This window comes from Copadichromis virginalis, linkage group LG15 (assembly GCF_057382275.1).
Source record: "Copadichromis virginalis isolate Kocher_CV1m ecotype Utaka linkage group LG15, C_Virginalis_male_GT1.1, whole genome shotgun sequence".
Classification (NCBI taxonomy): domain Eukaryota; kingdom Metazoa; phylum Chordata; class Actinopteri; order Cichliformes; family Cichlidae; genus Copadichromis; species Copadichromis virginalis.
The window spans coordinates 2,097,287-2,118,671 of record NC_140632.1 but is presented as its reverse complement, the minus strand read 5'-3'; the positions used below and the strand labels follow the sequence as shown (position 1 = coordinate 2,118,671).

The window sequence follows — 21,385 nt, the reverse complement described above, 5'->3', positions numbered from 1 at the left end:
TCTCCCGTTAAACAGGGCGAAACACTGAACAAATTCAGTAAGAGGTCACGATTAGTTCCAGCAGATTAACAAATGAAACGGCTCAACTTGAGTTAGTTACTCGACCCGAGAGGGCTGCGAGGAGCCCGGCTGGAACACATAGACGCACTATGCCGGGCTAAAGCTTCCACTAAGATATCTAAGAAGATATTTAAAGGATGATCTGTCTTGGTGACCAGTTCCACTGCTACTCTGTAACTGTAGATATATTAATCATATCTAATTATAAATACAGTCATAATGACTGTTGCATCATGTTTTTTTTTTTCTTTTTGGGGGGGGGGGGGTTGTATGGAGAAGAGTCGTAATGTTCAAAGTTCTGCTGTTAAAATAGCTTTGACTGTGATTTAAAACATTTTGGGGCCTTGTATCAGTTTAGTCTCAGGATACCAAAGGTCTTCTCTCTAAGATCAAGGTTGAGAAACAAAGCTGCGACTGATTAAACATTTCAGCAACCCACACGCTGTCATCTCACTGTTAGAAATGGTTTATGAAGGATTCATACCCTTCATACGAGGCATTTTTTGTCCTTATGAAGTGTGTGGCGTCCTCCTGTTACCCGCCTGGCTGCTGTAAACAAGCGTCCAAAATTTCTCCACTTTGTCCGCTGGGTGGTGCTTTGTTGTCGGGCACGCTTCACACTCTGTGGCGGGGGTCTTGGTGGTGTGTGTGCGGACTCTTGTGACAGCACTGCGATGCCGTCTGCTCTGCCAAATTCTGCACCGTCATTCCCACCTGCCCAAGTCACAGTGTTATACCCAGGAGTCAGCCACTGTTATTACTAAGAGTAATAACACAGGACGGCTCATTTTTAAACCCACTCCCCTTTTCTCGTCTGCGACCGAAAACAAGCAGCTAGCAACCCCGCCGTGCTTTACTGTTAATTTCGCGCAGGCCTTCCAAACCTTTGTGGCAGCCAATAGCAAATGTGCGCACTTCCTATATCGAACCTATTAAATGTTTACCCCTCGCCAATGAAAAGCCGTCGCTTCTCCTCTCGCCCCAGTCAAATTTATTATTATACAAAATAAATAATTGCTTAAACTCCTCAAACAGCGAAAGCGAGGCTCTGAAAGGCGCGTTGTTTTTAAGTTTTATGTATTTGTACTTATTCTGTTTCCATCAAGTGCCACTGCCTGGTGCAATGCAGGTCCCGTGTAGCCAATCGATGGTGCCGACACATGGAGTATAATATTGCAGGTCTGCAGCGGCCAATCAGAAGCGACCTCACACACCGGCACAGCAAATCTCCGGCGTCAACCTGGCTTCCTACACTGGCGGTATCCTTCCGCGACTGCAAACTAGTACCCATATTAGTAAAACATACCTGCCCCTAGAATAATAATAACAATGTAAATCCTGAGCTATAGCTGGTAGCGTCAAAATTTCTTGTAATTTTTACTTTACAACTCGTCATTTTATAAACCCAGTGAAGTTGCCAGACTTCAACTGTTCCGATCTCTTTTTAATTTAAAGACACAGTATGTTTTTTACCACCACATCGTGAGTTTTGAACATTGAATGCTAAACTTGTTACCAATAATAAAATAAACTTTTGGCTAACGCTAATTATCAAACTGTAGGAAAGGTTTTTACAGTGTTTCCAGATAAGTATTAATCACTGGAGTTCGGTCAAACAATTTACTAGTGCATGCTATCCTCTGAAATGTGGCCTCATCTTATTCTTGATAAAGATGAAGGTGTTAATGGTTTGCTTCACACTCCTTCTTTTCTACTTAAAGTTAATTATGGTCTTTATATGCATCTTAATGGCTCCATAAATAGTTGGGCTTAACTTTAATGTGCTGCTTTACTGCTGCTTCATTCAGTTATTGCCTAAAAGCTCCCAAGGGGAACTAACCATGTAAATCTATAAGCAATATTAGTCTGCATTAGTCAGCAAACATCCAAGTGAATAAAAAGTAACATCTAGAAATATTTATTCAGATCATGTTTACTAGCAGGCTCAGAATTTCAACAACATGGGCAGCGGTGTTTGTCTGCATCAAAAAGAAAAACAACAACACAAAACGTAGAATAATGTGTAAAATAACTGCATGTCTGCCACATCCCAAGTTGTGTAGTTTGACACGAGTGCAGGGACGCTCTCTCCATGTACTGCAGGCGTTTTGGCCCCAGTGATTGACGTGTCCACTGCTGGAGGCCCGCGTCGCTGTTGCTGCTGCAACAGCCCTGAATTGAAAATAAGGAAGTGAGTGATCAGTGCTAGTGTGGCGGAGGGATACACGAGGCAATCCCCATTCTAACCACGGCCAATACACTCACTCCTAACCCGCCAGTGGAACTCCATCTAAGGAACGACTACACTCCTAGTCTGCCTCCACAGACCAACAAGCACACAACCCATCCAACATGGTATGTATTGTCATTCATTCCGTTTAGTAGGGAAATGTGTTTTAAACGTAGGGAAAGCCTGCTTATTAGAAGCGCAAACCTACCATACGTGTATGTTTACTGTTTAGTCATTGATTCCTCTTATCAGCTATCCGGTTTGCGCGGAGGAGGCGGAAAACGCCCGCCAGGCGCATTTTTTAAGCTAGTGCATGGGGCAATATGAAGTACACTATTATGTGTTTTGTCTGTCCGTTTTAGTGACTTTCTAAATGGAAATACTGTCCACTTCCAAATGGGTTTGCTTTATGCTTCATAACTGCGCAATTCACACAGCATTATTGGCTATTCGGCTATACGGGGTCAAGTAGCCGCTTCACGGCTGCACGGTGCATATCGAATTAATTCTTGGACTAGTTTAACGGTGTAACTAGCAAGCTATTCTGGGTTATTACGGCATAATTCTGGAGCCACGGGTGAGTTAGGGTGCGTTTTTACAATCCGCCTGAGGAGCACACCTTACCGAGAAGCACACCTATCGTTCGGAGAAACGTAGCCGAGCCATAAAGCGCTGTTTCCCCAGCCGGGAGAAGCGTGTTTGAACAGAGAAGCGCGGTAAATTTCGCAACGTGAACGCAGCACTGGTAATTAGAAGGAAAACGAACCGGCTGCGTTTGCTTCTCCCTCCCTCCATTTTTCTTTCTTTCTTTCTTTTTTTTTTTAGGTTGCACCACCTTGTTGGTCGAGCCGAGCCGTGTCATGATGGGGAACGGTTGTTGTATCTCGTCAGTGTTCCGCAACGGAAACTGACCATATTTATGTAATTGCAAGGTTATGGCTACATTATACGTGTCATCCCGGCCTGTAAACAACCACTAATAGACGCAATTCCACCTTTAATGCATGCAGCCTTTACTGGTGGTTTATCGTAAGCGGGGTTATCTATTTGTGTTATGGTGGCTGATTTGCTTGGCTCTTTGCAAATTTTTCTCGATGTTATGCAAATGTGGTGCCTGTGTGAGTTGTCCAAGAAGCTCTTTGTGGCGCTTGGTCACCGAAAAAGAAAAAAGAAAAAAAGGCATCAGCAGCTGGAGAGTTCAGTCGACTTTTTCCAAAACCAGATGTTGCGAATTATGGGAAGTGGCAGGCTTGCACTACAGAATGCAGTAACCTGAATTCTGTGAGGGGGGGGCAACTAACAATTTTCACCAGATCCCTGAAGCCACACACACTCCTGACATCTGCAACCAGCTAACGAGGCAGAGCCTCTCTGCTGGCTGTGAGGAGAAGTTAACAAGTGGAAATGATCTGGATGTGGAAAAGAGGCCTTCGAGCTTAATCCATTGATTATCGGGCTTGATAGCTCATTAATGGCTCAAGGAGGTCAAGAAGCTGTAGACCTCCAGCCCCTTTGCTGCAATCAAATACCCCATATATGGTAACAAGCTGTGATGCAGTTTCATGTTGCAGCGCAGTGCAGTAATTGGAGTGTAAAGGGGAATAGTTGTCCCCGTGTATCAGCCGCTCTGAAAAGTTTAATCCACGGCCGTAAGCCCCCTTGTCTGCATCAATACATGCGCTGAAGTGGAAACAGACTCCCCCCATTGAGGTGGACGTATCGAATATGTAGCGGGACCGGGCTAAGGCCCTATCCTGTTCCTGTTACGCGCTTGCTTGCTGATGCATGTTTAGTAACTCAGTTGACATCCTATCCAGTGCAGTGAATAATTTATACGCTTGCCGACAACACCTAGCCAGGTCCCGTGTTCCCAGTGTTTGGCGGAAATGAAGTACAATGGAGTACCCAGTCACCTGCCACCACCAGCCATATGGTGAACGGGCGCCCCCATTGCAGGATGTTGGGAGCCTGGTGTTGTTTACACCATCCTCACTCCCATTAGACACAGCTCGGCCCTGAGGCCTCGCTGTTCTTTTTCTCTTCTTTTTTTTGTCCAGCCTCAAAGAGAAGAGGTGTTAAATGCGCTGTGGAGCTCAGTGCTACTATAGAACAGGACCGTGTGTGTGTGTGTGTGTGTGTGTGTGTGTGTGTGTGTGTGTCATACCCATCTGTCAGACTGACAGCTGGTTCTGCACCTTTCACTTGGTGAATGCAGAGATGCTAGCTCAGGAATTGTTAGGGCACCTCGGTGACAGATGAGCAGCAGCAGAGAAAAAAAAATGCACATTAAACATTGATAACAGGCTGTTAAAGAAGAAGATGATAGTTGATGGTGTTCTCTTGCGCTATTTTGCATCCCCTATCTAATTAAATCAAGTATGAACATAGGCGAATGCAGTGTTTGTACAAGCCTGATATGGAAGGAAGTGAGAGCTAAAAGCTATTTTACGCTGGCCCAGGGAACTGTCTCCTGCCTCCCGCAGTCCTGTTTGGAGTGCATAGCTAGGGCTGACTGCCCAGGCAACAGTGGGAGTGGTTGACCCACTCGTGCCAGTGAATTATTGCCAGCAGAGCACACCCCATCCCCAAACAAGCCATTTTTAACACCGGAAGCCTGGCAGCAAACATGGCTGTCCATAAGACAGTGAGGATGGTGAATCATTGGGAGTTTCCTCTCAACAGTATGCCACATATGGAGAGAGAAGAAGGGACACACAGAGGAGAAAAGGTCTGAAGGAGGAAATATTGGCAGAGGTACAAGTGCCAGGGAGAGGAGGAAGGACAGGAAGAGATGGGTCAGTAGTGAGCCCAGTGGTGCTGCGGCACCATAAGGCCCCGACAGCTTGGGCCTAAGCCAGGAGAGGTTCCATAGTACTGAGTCACCAGTGCCCACACCCTGTCCGCTTAGAGAGACAGCAAGAGACAGCACAAGCAACACAGCTTGACAAAGAGGGTGACTAAGGGAGGACTGGAAGGTGGAGTCATGAACACAGTGAGAAATTCACACAGGGGTTAATAAGGGACGAAAAATGTAAAGAGGAAGAGAGCAGCAGCAGAACGCAAATACAAAGATGAGACTGAGAATATCGGTCGACCCAAGTGGCACGTCAGCGTCGGGGAGGTTGCTTTTGTCTCTTGACATTTCCTATTCCATCAGATGGAAGTGGAGACAGGAGGAGGGCAGAGGCAGGGAGGAAAAAAGCAGAAAGAAAGAAACGTGTTCAGAGCAGGTTATTGAGTCAGGTCAGCTAATTGTACGAGTGCTCGCGAGGTTCTTCGTGAACCCCTTGCTGACTGAATCGATCCATCCCCAGCCTGCTGCTACTGCTCAAGCCGTGAGGCTTCTTTCTTTGGTGAAAAGTTAAAGGTCATCTGGCAGCACATTGTGTGGTGATCTGCTAAATCGTATCCAGTCAGAGCAAATGTATGAAGCAAATTTGATTTACTGGTTTAACTGAGAAAAACAAGATACTCTCACTCCCAAATGTGAACTTCACAAGGGTCAAATCGCCATAGCTACGGCGTATAGGTACGACCTGGAGGGCGTGTTTGTCTGTACCCAATGCAAAATTACATGTGCAAACACATAAACACACTGATGGGCTGCAGGAATTCGCTTTGAGGCATAACCGGCTACTCTGACTAATTCACAGGAAACATGGGGGTGGAAAGTATTGGTGTTGAGGAAGAATGCTATTAAAAGGGACTCTGTGTATGTGTGCGCCCTAGCTTACTCTTCCATGTTTGTCTGTGTGTGTTCCTTCCTTGCTGCCAAGCACAATGATGTCAGAGCGTTCTGTTAACAATACTAATAAAAAACCCCAAATCATGTTTTATAAGGCAGAGATTGGAGTGTACCGGTGGGAGTTATCTGCACCAGTAGCTTTGTATTCACACTTTTACAGCTGAAGGTGTTTGTTTGAAATCGCTGGCTCTTTTTACAAACAAGCTTAATAAATCTATGTAAAAGGCGTGGTGGTGGATGCTCGGTTTCAAGCCATTTAAAGTATGTGTGAGTCACTCTGAGCTATTAAGACAGCTCCAGCTGGCACAGCGAGCAGGGCTGGGAGGGCAACCAAGCCGGGCCAACCCGCCAGGCCATTATTCTTGTTACTACGGTTATGGAAAACACGCCGGCACTGATATGTCCTGAAACAACCCCGCCTAAACTTTGACTCCTGGTCTGGAGGCAGCACTTAATCAAATTTATTGCAGTATCTTGTTACCCAGCAGTCCTCCTTGTGAGCACTGCTATGGTGTAGCCTACTTTTATACACGAGGACGTCAGTCTTAGGGAGCCACTCTTCGGCTGGAAATTACATTTCATACATCACCTTCATGTAGTGCTTTTATGTGTTAGCTCTGTGCCAGTCTTACAAATACAACCTTGACGGTATGACGGTAAGCCTCCGCTCTCACTGTGAGCAAAACCTGATTACTAGCTTTTAGCGTCAATTTTATAGCATTACATTTGAGACTTACTGCCATGTAATTGGCAGTTAACTATTATATGAGAGAACAAAACACTATTTTGATAAGAAATATAAGGAAACCCATTTGGAGTATTGTTGTGGGTAGGTTTTGGCAGCCCCAACAGGAGCTCCTAGCTGAAGCCAGCCAACCCCAGAACACTGTGGCCAGTGTTTAGCTGTGTGGTGGTTGCACGGTGGGGATGATGAGGAATGTAATGACAAAACTACTTGGGATTTGCAATCTTTGCCCTGTGACTAAGACTTGTTTGTGACAATAACAATCCATTCTCCCCCCCCCCAACCACACAGGCTGACCAGCTAACAGAGGAGCAGATTGCAGGTAAGAATAAGCAGGTTTTCCCTACTTCCCCTTTTCTCTTGGTGCGATGTCCCCTGTGTACTAGTGGATCACTTACGTGCTGTAAAGTTCCAGAACTGAGTAAGGAAATGTCTCCCATTAGCTGTTCTGGCAGTTTCCATGTTGCTTATAGGGAACATGAAGTGAAAGAACATTGAAAGATTCGGCACCCGCCCTCCCTCAGCAGATCATTATCATTTCAAAATGAACAGGACATAAGGGGAAGAACTATTTGCAGCAATCATAAGTCAAGGCTGAAACCCGTGCAGCACATAGACGGTTTTAAAGCCAAGCTTAGGAACAGTCTCAATCACTGAGGCACCTTGATATTCTTAATAATAAATGATGGGAAAAAAGTGAAAGCTGCACAGTTTCTTCTCACTCAAAGCCCCTCTGTGGCTAATTAGCTTGTGTTAAGCCTCAAGGCTGATGCTCACTATTGCCTATTTTCAATCTCTGGATGGGTTTTTATGGCCTGTAGTTAAGAAGCCTGCTTGTTCAAAAGATAAAAACAGACACGCTGGCTTTTTCCCACTTCCAGTCTTCTGAGTCTTATAAGACTTCTTTGTGCAGTCAGAGCTCGGCACACGTGTGCATTAGCTTTGCAGGTTAGTTGAGAATCAGTTGACCTTTCTAGACCTGACCGCAGCGTCCCAACACAACCTATTCTCTAACTGCACAGCAACAGCAATCTAACTGGCGCTCTCACCTCCAACCCCCACAGAGTTCAAGGAGGCTTTCTCCTTATTTGACAAGGATGGTGACGGCACCATCACCACCAAAGAGCTCGGCACCGTCATGAGGTCGCTGGGCCAGAACCCCACAGAGGCTGAGCTGCAGGACATGATCAACGAGGTGGATGCTGATGGTCAGTATACTCACGCTTCATTTCTTGGCATTAGACTAACAAAACTGTGTAAAGTTACTCATTACAATTATGATTTGTCAGTTCAGTACATGCCTAGGTGCCATATAAGGAAGTGAAGTTTTCTTGATTGGTTGAAAAAGTACTACCCTAACTTTATGTTGACGATTATCACTTTTATTGAGAACATTTTTTTAACCCCGTCTTTGTGCCATAAGGTGAAGAGTTTGTGTTTGATGTGATAATTGAACAATAACGTTTTCCAAATCCAAAAACAATATAGGCGACTAGAATGAGGGATGCACGTGGATGTTATTTGTGGTACGGTGCGTCCAGGCTACAAAAACAAGACTTATGTTCTAAACCAGGGAGATGGGTTTGAACATTTGGGTTAATATGATCCTTTCCTGTAACGGCCCCACTTTTAATCAACAAAATGACCGGCAGCTGTCATTCCCAACAGAGAAGCAGCAAAAATTACACAACTGCGACTCATTTGCCTAAATACAGTTGGACATAATTTAACTGATTTTCAGGAGTGGGACTTCACCTCCATGCAGACCCCTTCTGGTTCTGTCTATATGTGGACCCCACCCCCACGCTGCACGCTGTTCGTTGTTGTTTTGGTGGCCCACCCACACACCCACCCTCTGTTTTTCAATTCATTCACTTCTTGTCAGTACATGGGGATCTGCATCCAGTCCCCAGACTGCAGCCTCAATTCATGTTCACGCCATCTGCCATTCTGTACTAGAAACACTATCAAACCTAAATGAGGATGTGGTCCCAGCTAGGGAAAAGAGGACTAACTGTTTGGAGATTTGTCTGTTAATTTGATTGGATGGTCTAATGGGGTGGGTGGGACTTTAATTTCTAGTTAACATTTCATTGCGTGACTTTAGCGATAAAACCTCTGTTACAAATGGACGAGGGATTAGTTCGACCATCCATTACGGCCCTTTCTCGAAACACATCAGCGGTGCTGTTGCCCACATCCCTCCCTTTTCTGCCAACTGTCAACCAACTGTCCAAGCCAACTGTCCGGCCAGCCTTATCTTTAGATGACGTATCCTCTCTGTGTCAGCAGTTTAGTCACCGTGCGTTCAGCTCCATCACAGTTGTCAGTGTCACGCATATGGATGTGCACGAGGAGTGTTCAGTGCTGGTGAGTGCTGTGTGTCGAAGGCTCAGCGTTACCGAGCCCAAGTTGAACCACCGTCGGCTGACATAATTCTCTTCTCCTGTGCATCCGTCCCTGCGCTGCAGTGTGAAACAGACATAGTGAGACAGCAAACTGAGTTAGAGGACAGGAATCCAAGTTGTTGGCTAGTAGCTCAAAAGTTGGCCGTCCTTGAGCTGCACAGGATGTTAGCTTTCAGTGGGGCCTTTACCTCAGTGCTGCTCTGTCAGCTTATAGGATTTCGTAAATGGGAGCACATTGATCAGGAGAAATCAATTGCGTCGCAGCTTGGCTGCCCCTTTATTGAAACGTCCTCCCACAATCCTTGATGCCCTCCCCTTCTCTTACACCCAAGAACGAACACGCACACACACACACACACACACACACACACACACACACACACACACACACACACACACACACACACTAACATCCCCTTGTTCTGCCTCTGCCTCCCTTGGCTGATGCAATCTAGGTCAGACAGCAGTGAAGCTAGTAATGGAAAATAAAAGTGGTTACATAAGGCCTCTCTGCGCTTTGCACATCCAGTACCCACATCAGCAGCCATGGGATGTCAGCTGGCCCATTGAAAATCAGCTTTATTTACCAAACAAGGAGGCTGGGGTAAAGAATTACAACAAATGGAGACAGGATGGAAGGCTTTAGCTAGAGACGGCACTGTGTCGGTGTGGTATCAGATAGAAATGCTGGTTTTTAATTCGCCACCGCACAGAGTTGAGCACGAAAGCATAACCACACATGCTGTAAAACACCCGGGAGCTATTATATTCCTCAGCCTAAAAGAAGATCACATCATGTTTAAGACAGGATAAAAAACAAGCGTAATTATGAATTAAAATACAAGCTTTAGCTGCAGCACATCACTCATCATCATTACACAACCCGACCCTTCCTTCCCGGCTCTGGGATGGACGCTGGCTTTATGATGCAGGAAAATCCAATGACCACACACAAGTGTCGAGATGCCTCAGCCTTCTATAGTTTGCGTCAGCACCTCTTATGTGTAATCGCACCATCTCCCACTCGGTTCACTCCTTACATTCTCTCCTCTTCACATCTCCCTCATCTCCAGCTCCCTCTCTGCCACCCACTCACTCCCTCCCTCTCTTTTTTTCTCTCTCTTTATCTTACCACCCTTTTCTCTTCCTCTTCCCATCTGCCTTCCTCCCTATCTTCATCCATCTGCTTCTACCGTTCTTCCTCATTTGCTGTTGCAGCTGGCCTGAGGTGCAGCTGTACAGATATCGCTCAAGGGCTACCTCTCTTGTTATTTTCCCCCTTGGATTGTGGTCCCCCCCCCCCAATATCCATCTCTCCCAACCCCCCAGTGGCAGCATGTGTTTTCCCTTCGGTGCTGCTTGATGTCTCTGTGTTAGATAACAGGTCCTTAGACTGCTACCGCAGGCCATGAGATCGCCATCTGCCCCATCACATTACGACATTCCTTTTTTGATATACACGTCCATCCTCTTGTTCACTCTTTAGCTCTCCCTCTAAGGCATGCTCTGCCATTGGTTAATCTGCCCACAATCCCACCCCAGGGCTAATCCTCATGGTTACTTTGCCCTTGGTGTCCCTGACCTTCATTTCAATTCCCTCATAAATTTCTGGGTATTTTTTGTCACTTGTTAATGAAAATACATTTCCCATAGTTCTTACTGATTCTTCAGATCTTGTAATAGATCTGGAGATCTGTTACGTCCCCCACCAGCTTTCCCAGCCTCCTTCTTATGGTGTTATTGGTGAGCCACTAAGCTCCCCATAGAGCCTTGCACTGTCAGGAATGTCTGATCCTTTGGTAATCCTGTCTTGACAACACCTACATGGATATTGATCGATTTGCACACACATGCATGTGTCACTAGCATAGCAGCTACCATTAGCACCATCTGGAAAGCCATCGCTGGTTCACGTGTGCCAGATATTGCACTTTTTCTGCAAACAAAATAGTAGATATTTTACAGGGAACAGGAGCAACAAAGATGGATAGGAGGGACGGAGCATCCAGACCTTTTCTCGTTCTCCCTCCAGCCTCAGTTTGTGACTGTGGGGCCACAAGAGATCTTTCGATACATGCAGGCTCCTTGAAGGCAAAGCTGCACAGTACACTAAATGTCTGCATTATGGATGACTGCCCATGGGTCCCCTCACTGCAATCCTGCTGCGTTGCTTATAACATACGCAACATTTTCCAAGGGCTTCCCCTAAGGAAGAAAAGGAAGCACATACATACACAGAGTCACCCTCACACATACCCCCCTCCTCCTCCTCCTCCTCCCAGCCTTCAGTAGATATGTTTAGCACAGCAGTAAAGGTGTATGATAAATTATTTTTGAACTGTTCAGCCTCAAGCTTCACTGTCAAAAACATCTTTGAAGAGCAGACGTGGCCTAAATGCTAATATAAATGTTTCTGTAATACACAGCAGCAGCAGAAGGACATAAATGAGTATTTTTGTGCTTTTCATCAGCTAAATGCTGCGTTGTATTATGTCTACTTATCAGTGTTTGCTTTTACGTAATTGCAGTTTTTTGCTGATTAAACGCGCCCCGTTGATCACCCATTGCAGGTAATGGAACCATTGACTTCCCAGAGTTCCTGACCATGATGGCCAGAAAAATGAAGGACACAGACAGCGAGGAGGAGATCCGCGAGGCTTTCCGGGTATTCGACAAGGTAAATAAGCTTTTAAGAGCATCATTAAGGAATTACAGCACAGCGTCCGTGCTTTCCAAGCTGAAGTTTTGGTTTTGGTGGAACAAGAGGTCGACGGATTGTTAAATAAATGGTAAATGGCCTGTATTTGTATAGCGCTTTACTTGGTCCCTAAGGACCCCAAAGCACTTTACACATAATAACAAATAAGCCCGATAATTCAGAGCAGGGAGAGCTTTTTGTTTTCTTTGCCTTTTTAAGATTAGTTTTAGAGGGGGAAGAAATGCAGCAAATGCTTTGGTAACGCAGGGACTAAATGGCATTTGGATGCATGTGGTATGCGCCTTAACCTCTTGGTTATTAAGTTGCATGATAATGTAAATTTATTACAGCAGGCCAGGCTAATGTTCAATTAAAGCAGAGCTATTCTATTCATTTCCAGCTCAGTGGTTTTTATTTTGGACTCTACTACAGTAGCGTTAGACAATCCACACAATAATCCTTAGTTGTCTCGTTCTTGGCCGTTGTGAAGCCCCTCAGTTTCTCCTCTGTGTGGAACAAGCTGCCTTTCTTCCTCCTTTATGTCAGCCTTCTTCTGATTGGCTGCCCTTCCTAAACAGAGTTTGAACAGCAGGTGGGTCAAACTTTTTTGAGATGACCATATTGGGAATATCCTATTTCTTTGACATGAAGATCCAAGAATTGAAGACGAGCATCTCCCGTTGTAACAGTAGCCTGTATGTGACAGAAAATAGACCTGATGCAAAGAAAAGTCGTCTGTTCGTTTACTTCCTGCTTGCGTAACACCTTCTCCTTACTTACTTACTCCATTTTTACCTGAGCAGTTGTCAGCCTGCAGGGTATTTGTTTTACCGCTTGATGCGATTGTTCCCGTGCTCCGTTTCTAGGACGGAAATGGCTACATTAGCGCCGCAGAGCTGCGTCACGTCATGACGAACCTGGGAGAGAAGCTAACGGACGAGGAGGTGGACGAGATGATCAGAGAAGCAGACATCGACGGAGACGGACAGGTCAACTACGAAGGTAAAAGACTGTGACGAGCGCGAAGGAAAGTGCATGCTAAAATGTCACGCTACACAAATAGCTTTAGTTTCTAGGCCAGGGTGCGAGCTTTTATTAAACAGGGAGAACGGAGCGCTTCATTTGCCAAACTGTATTTCTCTGAGGGCGACCGCAAGACAAGCCAGCCGCACATTATATTAGTTATTAGATGGGGGGTATAGATGGAGCCTGCTGAAACAGAGATAGGAGAAAGCCATCCTCCTGAATTATCATCAGTGCGCCAGGAGCCTTTTCACTCTTTCTCCCTCGTCCTCCCTTCCTCCCACTGTTGGTCCCCTGGCACATTACACGAGAGACTGCGCTCATTTTCTAGAAGGCTGTTGATATATTATGAACAGTCCATAAGTCCTGGCTGCAAAGTGCCCTACTTCTACACTCCGACCGGATACACGAAAACCTCCTTTTATTTGTTCACTCTTGTCAGTTTCACCATCACATTTCTCCCCAGCTGTAAGCACAACGCTCGAGCTTTTTAATCAAACGGGTTTAATGAGATGAACACGGAAGCTGTTTGGAAAGGGGACACTAATTAGTATGTGTGTTCTGAACCTGCTCAAGTTGATTAAAAAATTAATAAAGCATTGAACAATTTAGCAGGTGACTGCTCTTACTGGCTGTGCCAAAGCCGCACACCCAATGTCCTCATTGTCTCTTGTCCCCTCTCTCTCTGTTTGCAGAGTTTGTACAGATGATGACTGCAAAGTGAAGCTTGCCTGCCCCGTCCTGCCCCCTCTTAGAAGAAAAACAAACAAAAAAAGGATAAAAAAAAAAAATCAAAATGTTTTACTTACCTCTTGGAAAAAATGTTCATTTATTCATACTGTTTCTGTATAGAAAATAATTGAATGTTGAAATAAAATATCCTTCTGTCCACACAGGAAAAATATAAAAACATACAAAAAATATCTGCATGAAAATGGTTAGTGATCCTGTCCCCTCCCCCCCGGAGATCAGTTTAGCATCAGTACTTAACAAGTAAAAATAATAATGACAAACCCTGTAACTCCCTTCAGACTAAAGCAGCAGCATTTGGTGAACTCCTTCCAGTTCCATTTGCTAGTGGTAAAGTCTGGGCTGGCCATCTCTTCTTTCTCTCTGTTTTCTGTTCTTCATGCATGCAGCTTGAGACCGGAGCACTAACCTAACCCTCCGACCCCTCCCTCACCTCCGCCCCTCCTCCGGGCTACCAGAGCGTGCTGATTCCACTATGAGCTGTCCTCTTGTTGGTTTGGTACAGTTTTTTGTATTTGGAGAGGAACTCTGTACTGTTAAGATGAGAGAATATAACAGGTTCTAACTCAAGCGTTAAAGTGGAACGGGACTTAATGTATGCTAGATAAAAAGTGGAAAAAACAAAACCCCACAATGTACAAAAAACATTTTCAAATGTTTGGCATGTTCTTTTGTTTTTGTTATGTTATTTGGACGGCCATCTTAGTAGTTGTGCGTCCCGCCCTTTGAAAGGAGGGGGGACTTAAAGAGTCTTACGGTGAGCTTTCTCATTTCTTTTTTCTTATCTTTCTTTTTTCTCGCTGAGATGCAGTGTCTGTCCTCTTTTCTTGCAAGAGAGAATCACTGGCCTTCACTTTTCTTCTTCTGTTTCTCGACTCAGACGTGAGCATAGTGAGGGGTGTACTGTGTTCGCAGCGCATGCTGTTAGGAGTGTCGGCACACCGGTCTTTGCAGATGTTCTTCTGAGTTCAGTTTACATTCATTCCAAGTTGTACATGCTAGTCTTTATTTCTTTTTTTCAAATAAAAGACCATGAACTTTATCGTGTCTTATGTCATTTTTCTTATGCTTGATTGTGAAAATGATCTATAAAGACAGCATAATGAGTCTGTATGTTGTTTACCGAGTAGACAAATGTGTCAACAATAAATAATTCTGATCATCCTCTCCATGTGCCGTGTCTTTGGGTGGTGCTGAGAAGGACCGGGTGGTGTGTGATACTCCTTTACATGGCGGTGAGGTTTACGGAGAGCGAGCGCTCGCAGGGGAGGGAGAGGCAGCAGGATGTGTTTGCTTTCCCGCTCAGCCGTGGATATACATACACATCCGTGACGCCTCTTCCCTCTCGAGACCCAGCTGGTTGCTAGGCAACAGGAGCATGCTGTAACTGGGATGTTGGGGGTTTTTGAAAAGGCAAGTGGGAGTTTGAATAAACCCTCCTGCTTTCTGCCAACGACTCCATGTTGGCTTGTCCTAGTAAGGCAAACCGGGCCACAGCTTTTTACACAACACGCACGGACAGAGGCAACGTAACAGGGAGCAAGCTCTGCCATGCCTCAGTGCTACCTAAAGGTCTGAAAGTAAAGCCAGACCTAAACTGTTTTACTATATTTGGACTGTAACGTCACCGTGTTTGGAAAGAGGAAAAGATGTGGCCGCTCTCCTCCCACCAGCATGCATGTCTGGCAAGCTCGAGCTTGATGTGAAGACTTGCCTTAGACATATACGTTGAAGAAAAAACACAGAGGGGTTGGAATCTGCTTTCAAAAGACAAAACACAGAATATTCTCTGCATACCTCACGTCATCATTATCTCTGCTGATCTGGTCTAAATTAGGTGGTATTTAGCTTCTGTGGACTTGCCTTGCACACGTTAATCAGATAAAAAAGGAAAGGGTGGGTAACAAGAAACGGCGCCACCCGACTACTGCCAGGAACTGGGAAGCCTATCTAATTACAGTCATGATGTTTTATTTGGAAGAAGACATAAACTCGGCTTTCCTGCTTTGCCCCTCCCTGCAGTATCAGATGAGCTAATAGCAACTGCTGCTCAGCTGATTGACAGCTGGGACCGTACCTCGGTTAGTCTGATGCTCCATCTGTGATTTTACTTTGAAAGGAAGATAAAAGAGGTCTTCATGAAGCCCATAGACCAATAAAATCATGAATGGTGGGATAAAATAATGAAAACAATGCGCTTTTGTGAAAGTCATCCTGCTGCTATAACATTAAAACTTTAGCATTAGTCTCACTTCTGTTACAAAATTTTTTTTTCTTTAACTGAGCCGTAGTCTTTTTATTTCAACATGACATCCTTGGATGTGGAGCTCCTGTTTGCTACTATTATCAATTTCAACTATATACACATGTATATGTGTGTGTATATATATGTGTATATATATACACACACACATAGATATACATAGATATTCAGTTTTGTGTAATATTTATAATTAGAGCTATTTTGTTACATTTAGTACATTTAAAATATATTGTATTATTTAACTTCGTCTAGTTACTGTTCTTGGAGAAACTAATAATTTTCTCCTGGAATTAATAAATAAATAAATCTAATTTTGAAACTATGTTACTGTGTCTGCTTTAAGGAGACTCTTTGTGCCAAAAACATACAGCCAGATAACTGCTGCTTCTAACATGAGCTCTACAGTTTAATGCCCAGAAAAAAAATCCAGGCTCCTGTTAACCTGGTTTAATCAGCCTGATGTCAGAGGATAATGGCCAGACAGGCCATTCCTGTAACAGGAATAACCACTCCTTAGATGAGCAGAAGGGCACATCTGAACGCACAACACAGCAAATATTGAAGCAGACAGGCTACGGCAGCAGAAGACCGCACCAGGTGCCTCTACGGAAAACCGTGGTCTCAATTTTTGCTGCGACATTTAGATGCAGCGATCAGAGTTTAGTGTCAACAACATGAAAGAGCAGAGCCACCCTGCTTTCATGTTGTTTACTAACATGGAACGGTTTGGGCTACTGCTGGGGGTGTAATGTGTGGGGGATCTTTTCTTGGCACACTTTGGAGCCCCTCATCACCGACTGGGCCTAATGGCCTACACAGTCACCAGCTCTCAATCCAACACAGCACCTTTGGGACGTGGTGGAAAGGGAAAGTCACATCCTGGATGTGCAGCTGACAAATCTGCAGCAACTGTGATACTACCATGTCAGTATGGCCCAAAATCTCTGTTGAATGATAGTAGCAAGGCGTACCCAATGAAGTGGTTGGTGAGTGTATAATAGATTTATTTTCTTAAAAATAGTGAATACTAGGAAGTAACACAGTCTTGGAGCCAGTAGCTTGGTGACTGTAAGCTGTAAAGGTGTGCCTGCAGGTGCCTGTTCCCCCCCCAGCATCAATCAACACTTAAACGCTAGCAGACTGACAACAAACAGCCACACTGGCTTGTTTGCCTGTAAGCACTAACCAACCAATGAAGAAAAAGCAAGCACATCCTCTCAACCAATCCCAGAAGAACAGGGGTGTGGTTTCAGTGTGGAGGCTGCAGGTTCTCTGGAAAAGGCCTCTCCCCCGGCTCTTTGGGAGAGGAAGGGACACCTGAGCACCCCGGGGGTTAAATTAAGAACATCAATATTTCACGTGTAAATGAAGCAGCTCACTGCAGAGGCGGTAATGTGAGAGGGACTGACCGGGCACGGATATCAAGTATCAATGCTGCTGGAAAGAACGGGCACGCTTTTAAGACAGACCTATGACATACAGGATGAGTGTGTATCCTGTGTGTGTGTGTGTGTGTGTGTGTGTGTGTGTGTGTGTGTGTGTGTGTGTGTGTGTTGGAGGGCAGGGCATGGAGCTCTGCTGGTTGGTGTAACGTCCAGCTGTAGTAGCAAGTCAAGGAAGTGGATGAGCGGAGCTGACGGAGACGTGCAATCAACATGAGAAAGCTTCTAGTACTTTCTATAAGTACCCCTACACACACACACACACACACACACACACACACACACACACACACACACACTCGTTTTCACATCTTAATCAGGCCTTCCCTGAAACCACATTTTGAGCCTCAAAATTCCACGAGTACAGTCCTCACAAAGACATTTAAACAAGTACACACGCGCACACACACAGTAACACAGGTCCATTTGCACCAGCGTAACGTGCTTCGGACTTTGCTATATCGACCTAAACAAGCATATTTGCCTTTGTGGTGGCTGGAAAGGTGGCAACGTTTTAAAGGCCCACCTGTCTCCAGAGTGAACGGCACAAAGCCACGAGGACTGTAATAAAGAAAGGCAGGCACGACCTTTCAGAGCGGTTTGATCTTTACCCCTCGCGCTCACGCTGTGTACGTACACACACGCGAACACGCTAATCACTTGGAAACTTGTGTTTTGTGTGGAGACGTTACCTGCAGCAACACAAGGACCTTCCCCAGCTGTGTTTTATGTTTTGCCTTTAGAGCCGTCTTTACTTATTTCACTTCCTTTTGCTGTATTCATGGTAAAAAGGAAAGAGAGTAAAATGATGCTATTGCAGCCTCACTGCTTATTTGAGGGTCATTTTCACCGTGCTGCACTAATGACGACTACAGAGGTGCCGGAGCAAAGAGTGAGGGGGGGTTCGGCTGTTCTTGTGTCCTGGACTCTGCAATGCAGCGAGCTCTCCACCAGCACCATCCCACCAAACCCAGCTAAGCTTCCTCTGTAAATCAGTCCCGCTGCCTTTTCAATTACTGGGCCAGCGTCGGTCTCCGTCTCTCCAACTCTAACTCTTTCTCTCAACGTCTAATAGCTCCATCACTCTCATTTTTTTAATCCTCCGCCTTCTCACGTCTTGTCTTTTCTTACTGTCTCCCTCTCTTGTCCTCTCCCTCCCTCTTTCCCCCTCATTTACCTTGCTCCCTCATCTCTGCCTGCTCCATTTGTCTTACAGTGTATTTTTATGGACTCAATCACTCTTCTAGCATTTTTTTCTGGTCCCTTCCTCTTCCAAGCTCCCCACCCACCCCCACCCCACTTTATAGCACGTCAGTGTCACCGTCACCATCTCTGGGTTCCTCCTCATTGGTGCCAGGCCTCCCTCTATTTACCTAGAAGAATAGGCTCATCCATCTTTGATTGTTGTGAAATATTATGGCGGTGTCACGACAACCAAGCCTCCCCGAACCTCATGCAATATTCAGAGGCGATGATATAAGATTCCTGCTAATGAAAAAAACAGCAGGCAATACAAACAGCCCTTTAATAACGGCCCGGCAGAACAGCAGGCTCCCTGTTGAGCTCAGGAGTTGTCTGAGACACAGAGACAGAGTGAGAGACCCTGTATATCAGTGCTAGGCCCCTAGGGTGGAGGCACCAGCACCCAGCACCCGTTTGCTCTAAAAACCCCACTTCATTAGTACCATGGACATATCTAGAACAAATGCATGCAAAATACTGTTTAACATGTATATAAAAAAGAAACATATGTAGCTACTTGTCATATTAAAATATTCCTCCATGTTTCTCAGATCGTTAGAGGAGAGCTTGTAATGATCTGCAGTTTGTTTGGGACGCTCCACTCCAGCAAAGCCTAAAGTAAAGCCTGCATGTTGATCCACTTTTCTAACCCTGTCACGCTAAATTGCACCAGTCCACCTGCTCCTAAATCTCCATAGCAACTCAGGCTGTCGATGGAGAGTGATTTCAAACTTAGATCAACGCCATTACATACTGTGTTAACCTGGCCGACACATTACCGACTCAACACTACTGCGCCAGAACTCTAGCCACCCTGAAACTAACCAGCTGATTAACTCTCACCTTTGCTTCACCAACAAAAAATATCTCATCCTTCGCCTCCAGAGCGGCAGCGCTGCAGCACATCAAGCTGAAATAAAACTCGTTACTTTTTTAAACTTTAATCCGAGCAGCAGTATAAAGGAGACAGATAGACCTTGCCAAAGTGGCACTGCAGAAAGGATTTTTTCTGTAGTACTGCAGCTACACACAGCATACAAGTGTCCAAGAGCTTCAGTCTTTCAGGATATCTCTGTTTTTCCTTTACAAGTATTTGGGGCTTGAAACGAGATGATAAGATCACAGTCGGTGTGTTGGAACGGCGTTTCAAGATCCTGCAGGTGTATCACGCCGGTCACATGACTGAAAAATGTGAAGGAGTGACAGGCCTGGAGCGTGTATCCTTGTGTTGTGTAGAATTGTGTAGTACGGGGTTCAGCATTACTTCAAATATGCCAGACCGCATTTTGCTTATTTATTACAGAAATATACTTAATAAGTAAGAGTTATTTATTACGTAGAAATAAATAATCTGTTTATTTATTGGATGGCGCCACAAAACGAGATCTGGTAGCATCAAGATGTCTGTTTTATCAAACGATGGACGCACATGTCGTTCCAGAAACTATATTTACATATTGTTCAGTATCAGTGGTGTTGGTCAGTGAATGAATTTCAAATTGTGACCACAAGATAGTTTTCCACTCCGCCTCAGTACGTCCTAAACGAGCCCTGGAACAGAGACGGTGGCTGTTTTTCACGATCATGTCAAAGAAATTTGGCACATCAACTCGTTTTCTGCAGTTTGACACTGAGAAATCTTCTCAAACAGTGAAATCACTGGCCCATGCAGACGTCCACTGAGCGGTGATCCACTTCCCTGAAAGCCTCGCAGAGTCGCTCCCTTTATTCCCACTTGCATTAGGATTCAGCTTCAGGTGTGATGTTCTACCAGTGTCTATGTTTTTTAGCACTGGACAACTTTTCCTGTCCTTTTTCTGCACTACCCCAATTTTGTTTCAACATGCTGCAGGCATCAAATTCAACATGCAGTAAATTGTCTGTGTCAACATTTTACTATCTTCAATTAAATACGAGGTTGATGGCGACAGCAGTTCTAACAGTGTCACACACACACACACACACACACACACACACACACACACACACAGACACACACACACACGTTAAGTGTATGATCAAAAGGGAGGGGTTGGCTTAGTGGCAGTGCATTGCGTCAACAGCAGGGATAACCCTCGTTCCTCGTTCCTTGTCCCAAATGCGCAGATCAATGCAGAGGCACCTATCCAAGCACGCAGCAAAGAGACGCACCAGCGGGAATAAGGAAAAGATGGGAGGGAAGGGAAAATGATGCAGAAAAATGGAGGGAGGAGGAGAGAGGTGTCAGGGAGAAAGCACTGAGCTGGAATCCTCCAGCCAGGGATTTCCTTCCTCTGATGTACCCCCACCCAGACCTTGTCCTTTTTGTTTTCCCCCCTTTTTTCCTGCCGTAATCTTTCTGAAGTTTGCTGCTTATTCCCAGCAATACCCGGCCTGTATGCAGAGCAACTCACTGCCAAGTCTCTGCAGACAGGCACTACCCCGACGCTGGAGACAGTGATGATGATGTTAATGATGGTGAGGGGTTGGAGGGAAAGAAAAGGAGACATAAAAAGGGCAAGGGGAGATGAGAGAATGAAAAGGGGGCCAGTCTTGCAGAGGCAATGCAGAGGCAATACGATGCAAATGCAACATAATGCAGTGGTGCTGGGGGGAGGCACTGCAGATGAGACGGGGCAAGGGCGTCCAAGAGACGTCTGCTGCTGCTGAAGGCCCCGCCAGTGCTAGCAATGATCTTTGCAATGCACCCTTGACCTTGATACATATACTTTGTGAATTACATACTAGTACGCAATGGAAACGCGCGACAGCAGACGCAGACGAAAGCGAGAGCAGCCAG

General features: G+C 45.3%; 1 protein-coding gene across 1 annotated transcript; it reads left to right on the top strand.

Moving 5' to 3' along the window:
- Positions 1-2,302: 2,302 nt before the first annotated feature.
- Positions 2,303-14,701, top strand: LOC146691505 (calmodulin-1). The gene is made up of 6 exons (XM_085431318.1): positions 2,303-2,415; positions 7,072-7,102; positions 7,845-7,988; positions 11,759-11,865; positions 12,753-12,888; positions 13,605-14,701. The coding sequence occupies exons 1-6, from the start codon at positions 2,413-2,415 to the stop codon at positions 13,631-13,633; spliced, it is 450 nt and encodes a 149-aa protein (XP_085287444.1). The 5' UTR covers positions 2,303-2,412; the 3' UTR covers positions 13,634-14,701.
- The last annotated feature ends 6,684 nt before the right edge of the window (positions 14,702-21,385 follow it).

Bases quoted from the DNA above. Each gene is read 5' to 3' on its own strand.
- LOC146691505 (XM_085431318.1), top strand. The intron at 7,103-7,844 runs GTAAGAATAAGC...CAACCCCCACAG, and splicing joins AACAGAGGAGCAGATTGCAG to AGTTCAAGGAGGCTTTCTCC. The intron at 11,866-12,752 runs GTAAATAAGCTT...CTCCGTTTCTAG, and splicing joins CTTTCCGGGTATTCGACAAG to GACGGAAATGGCTACATTAG.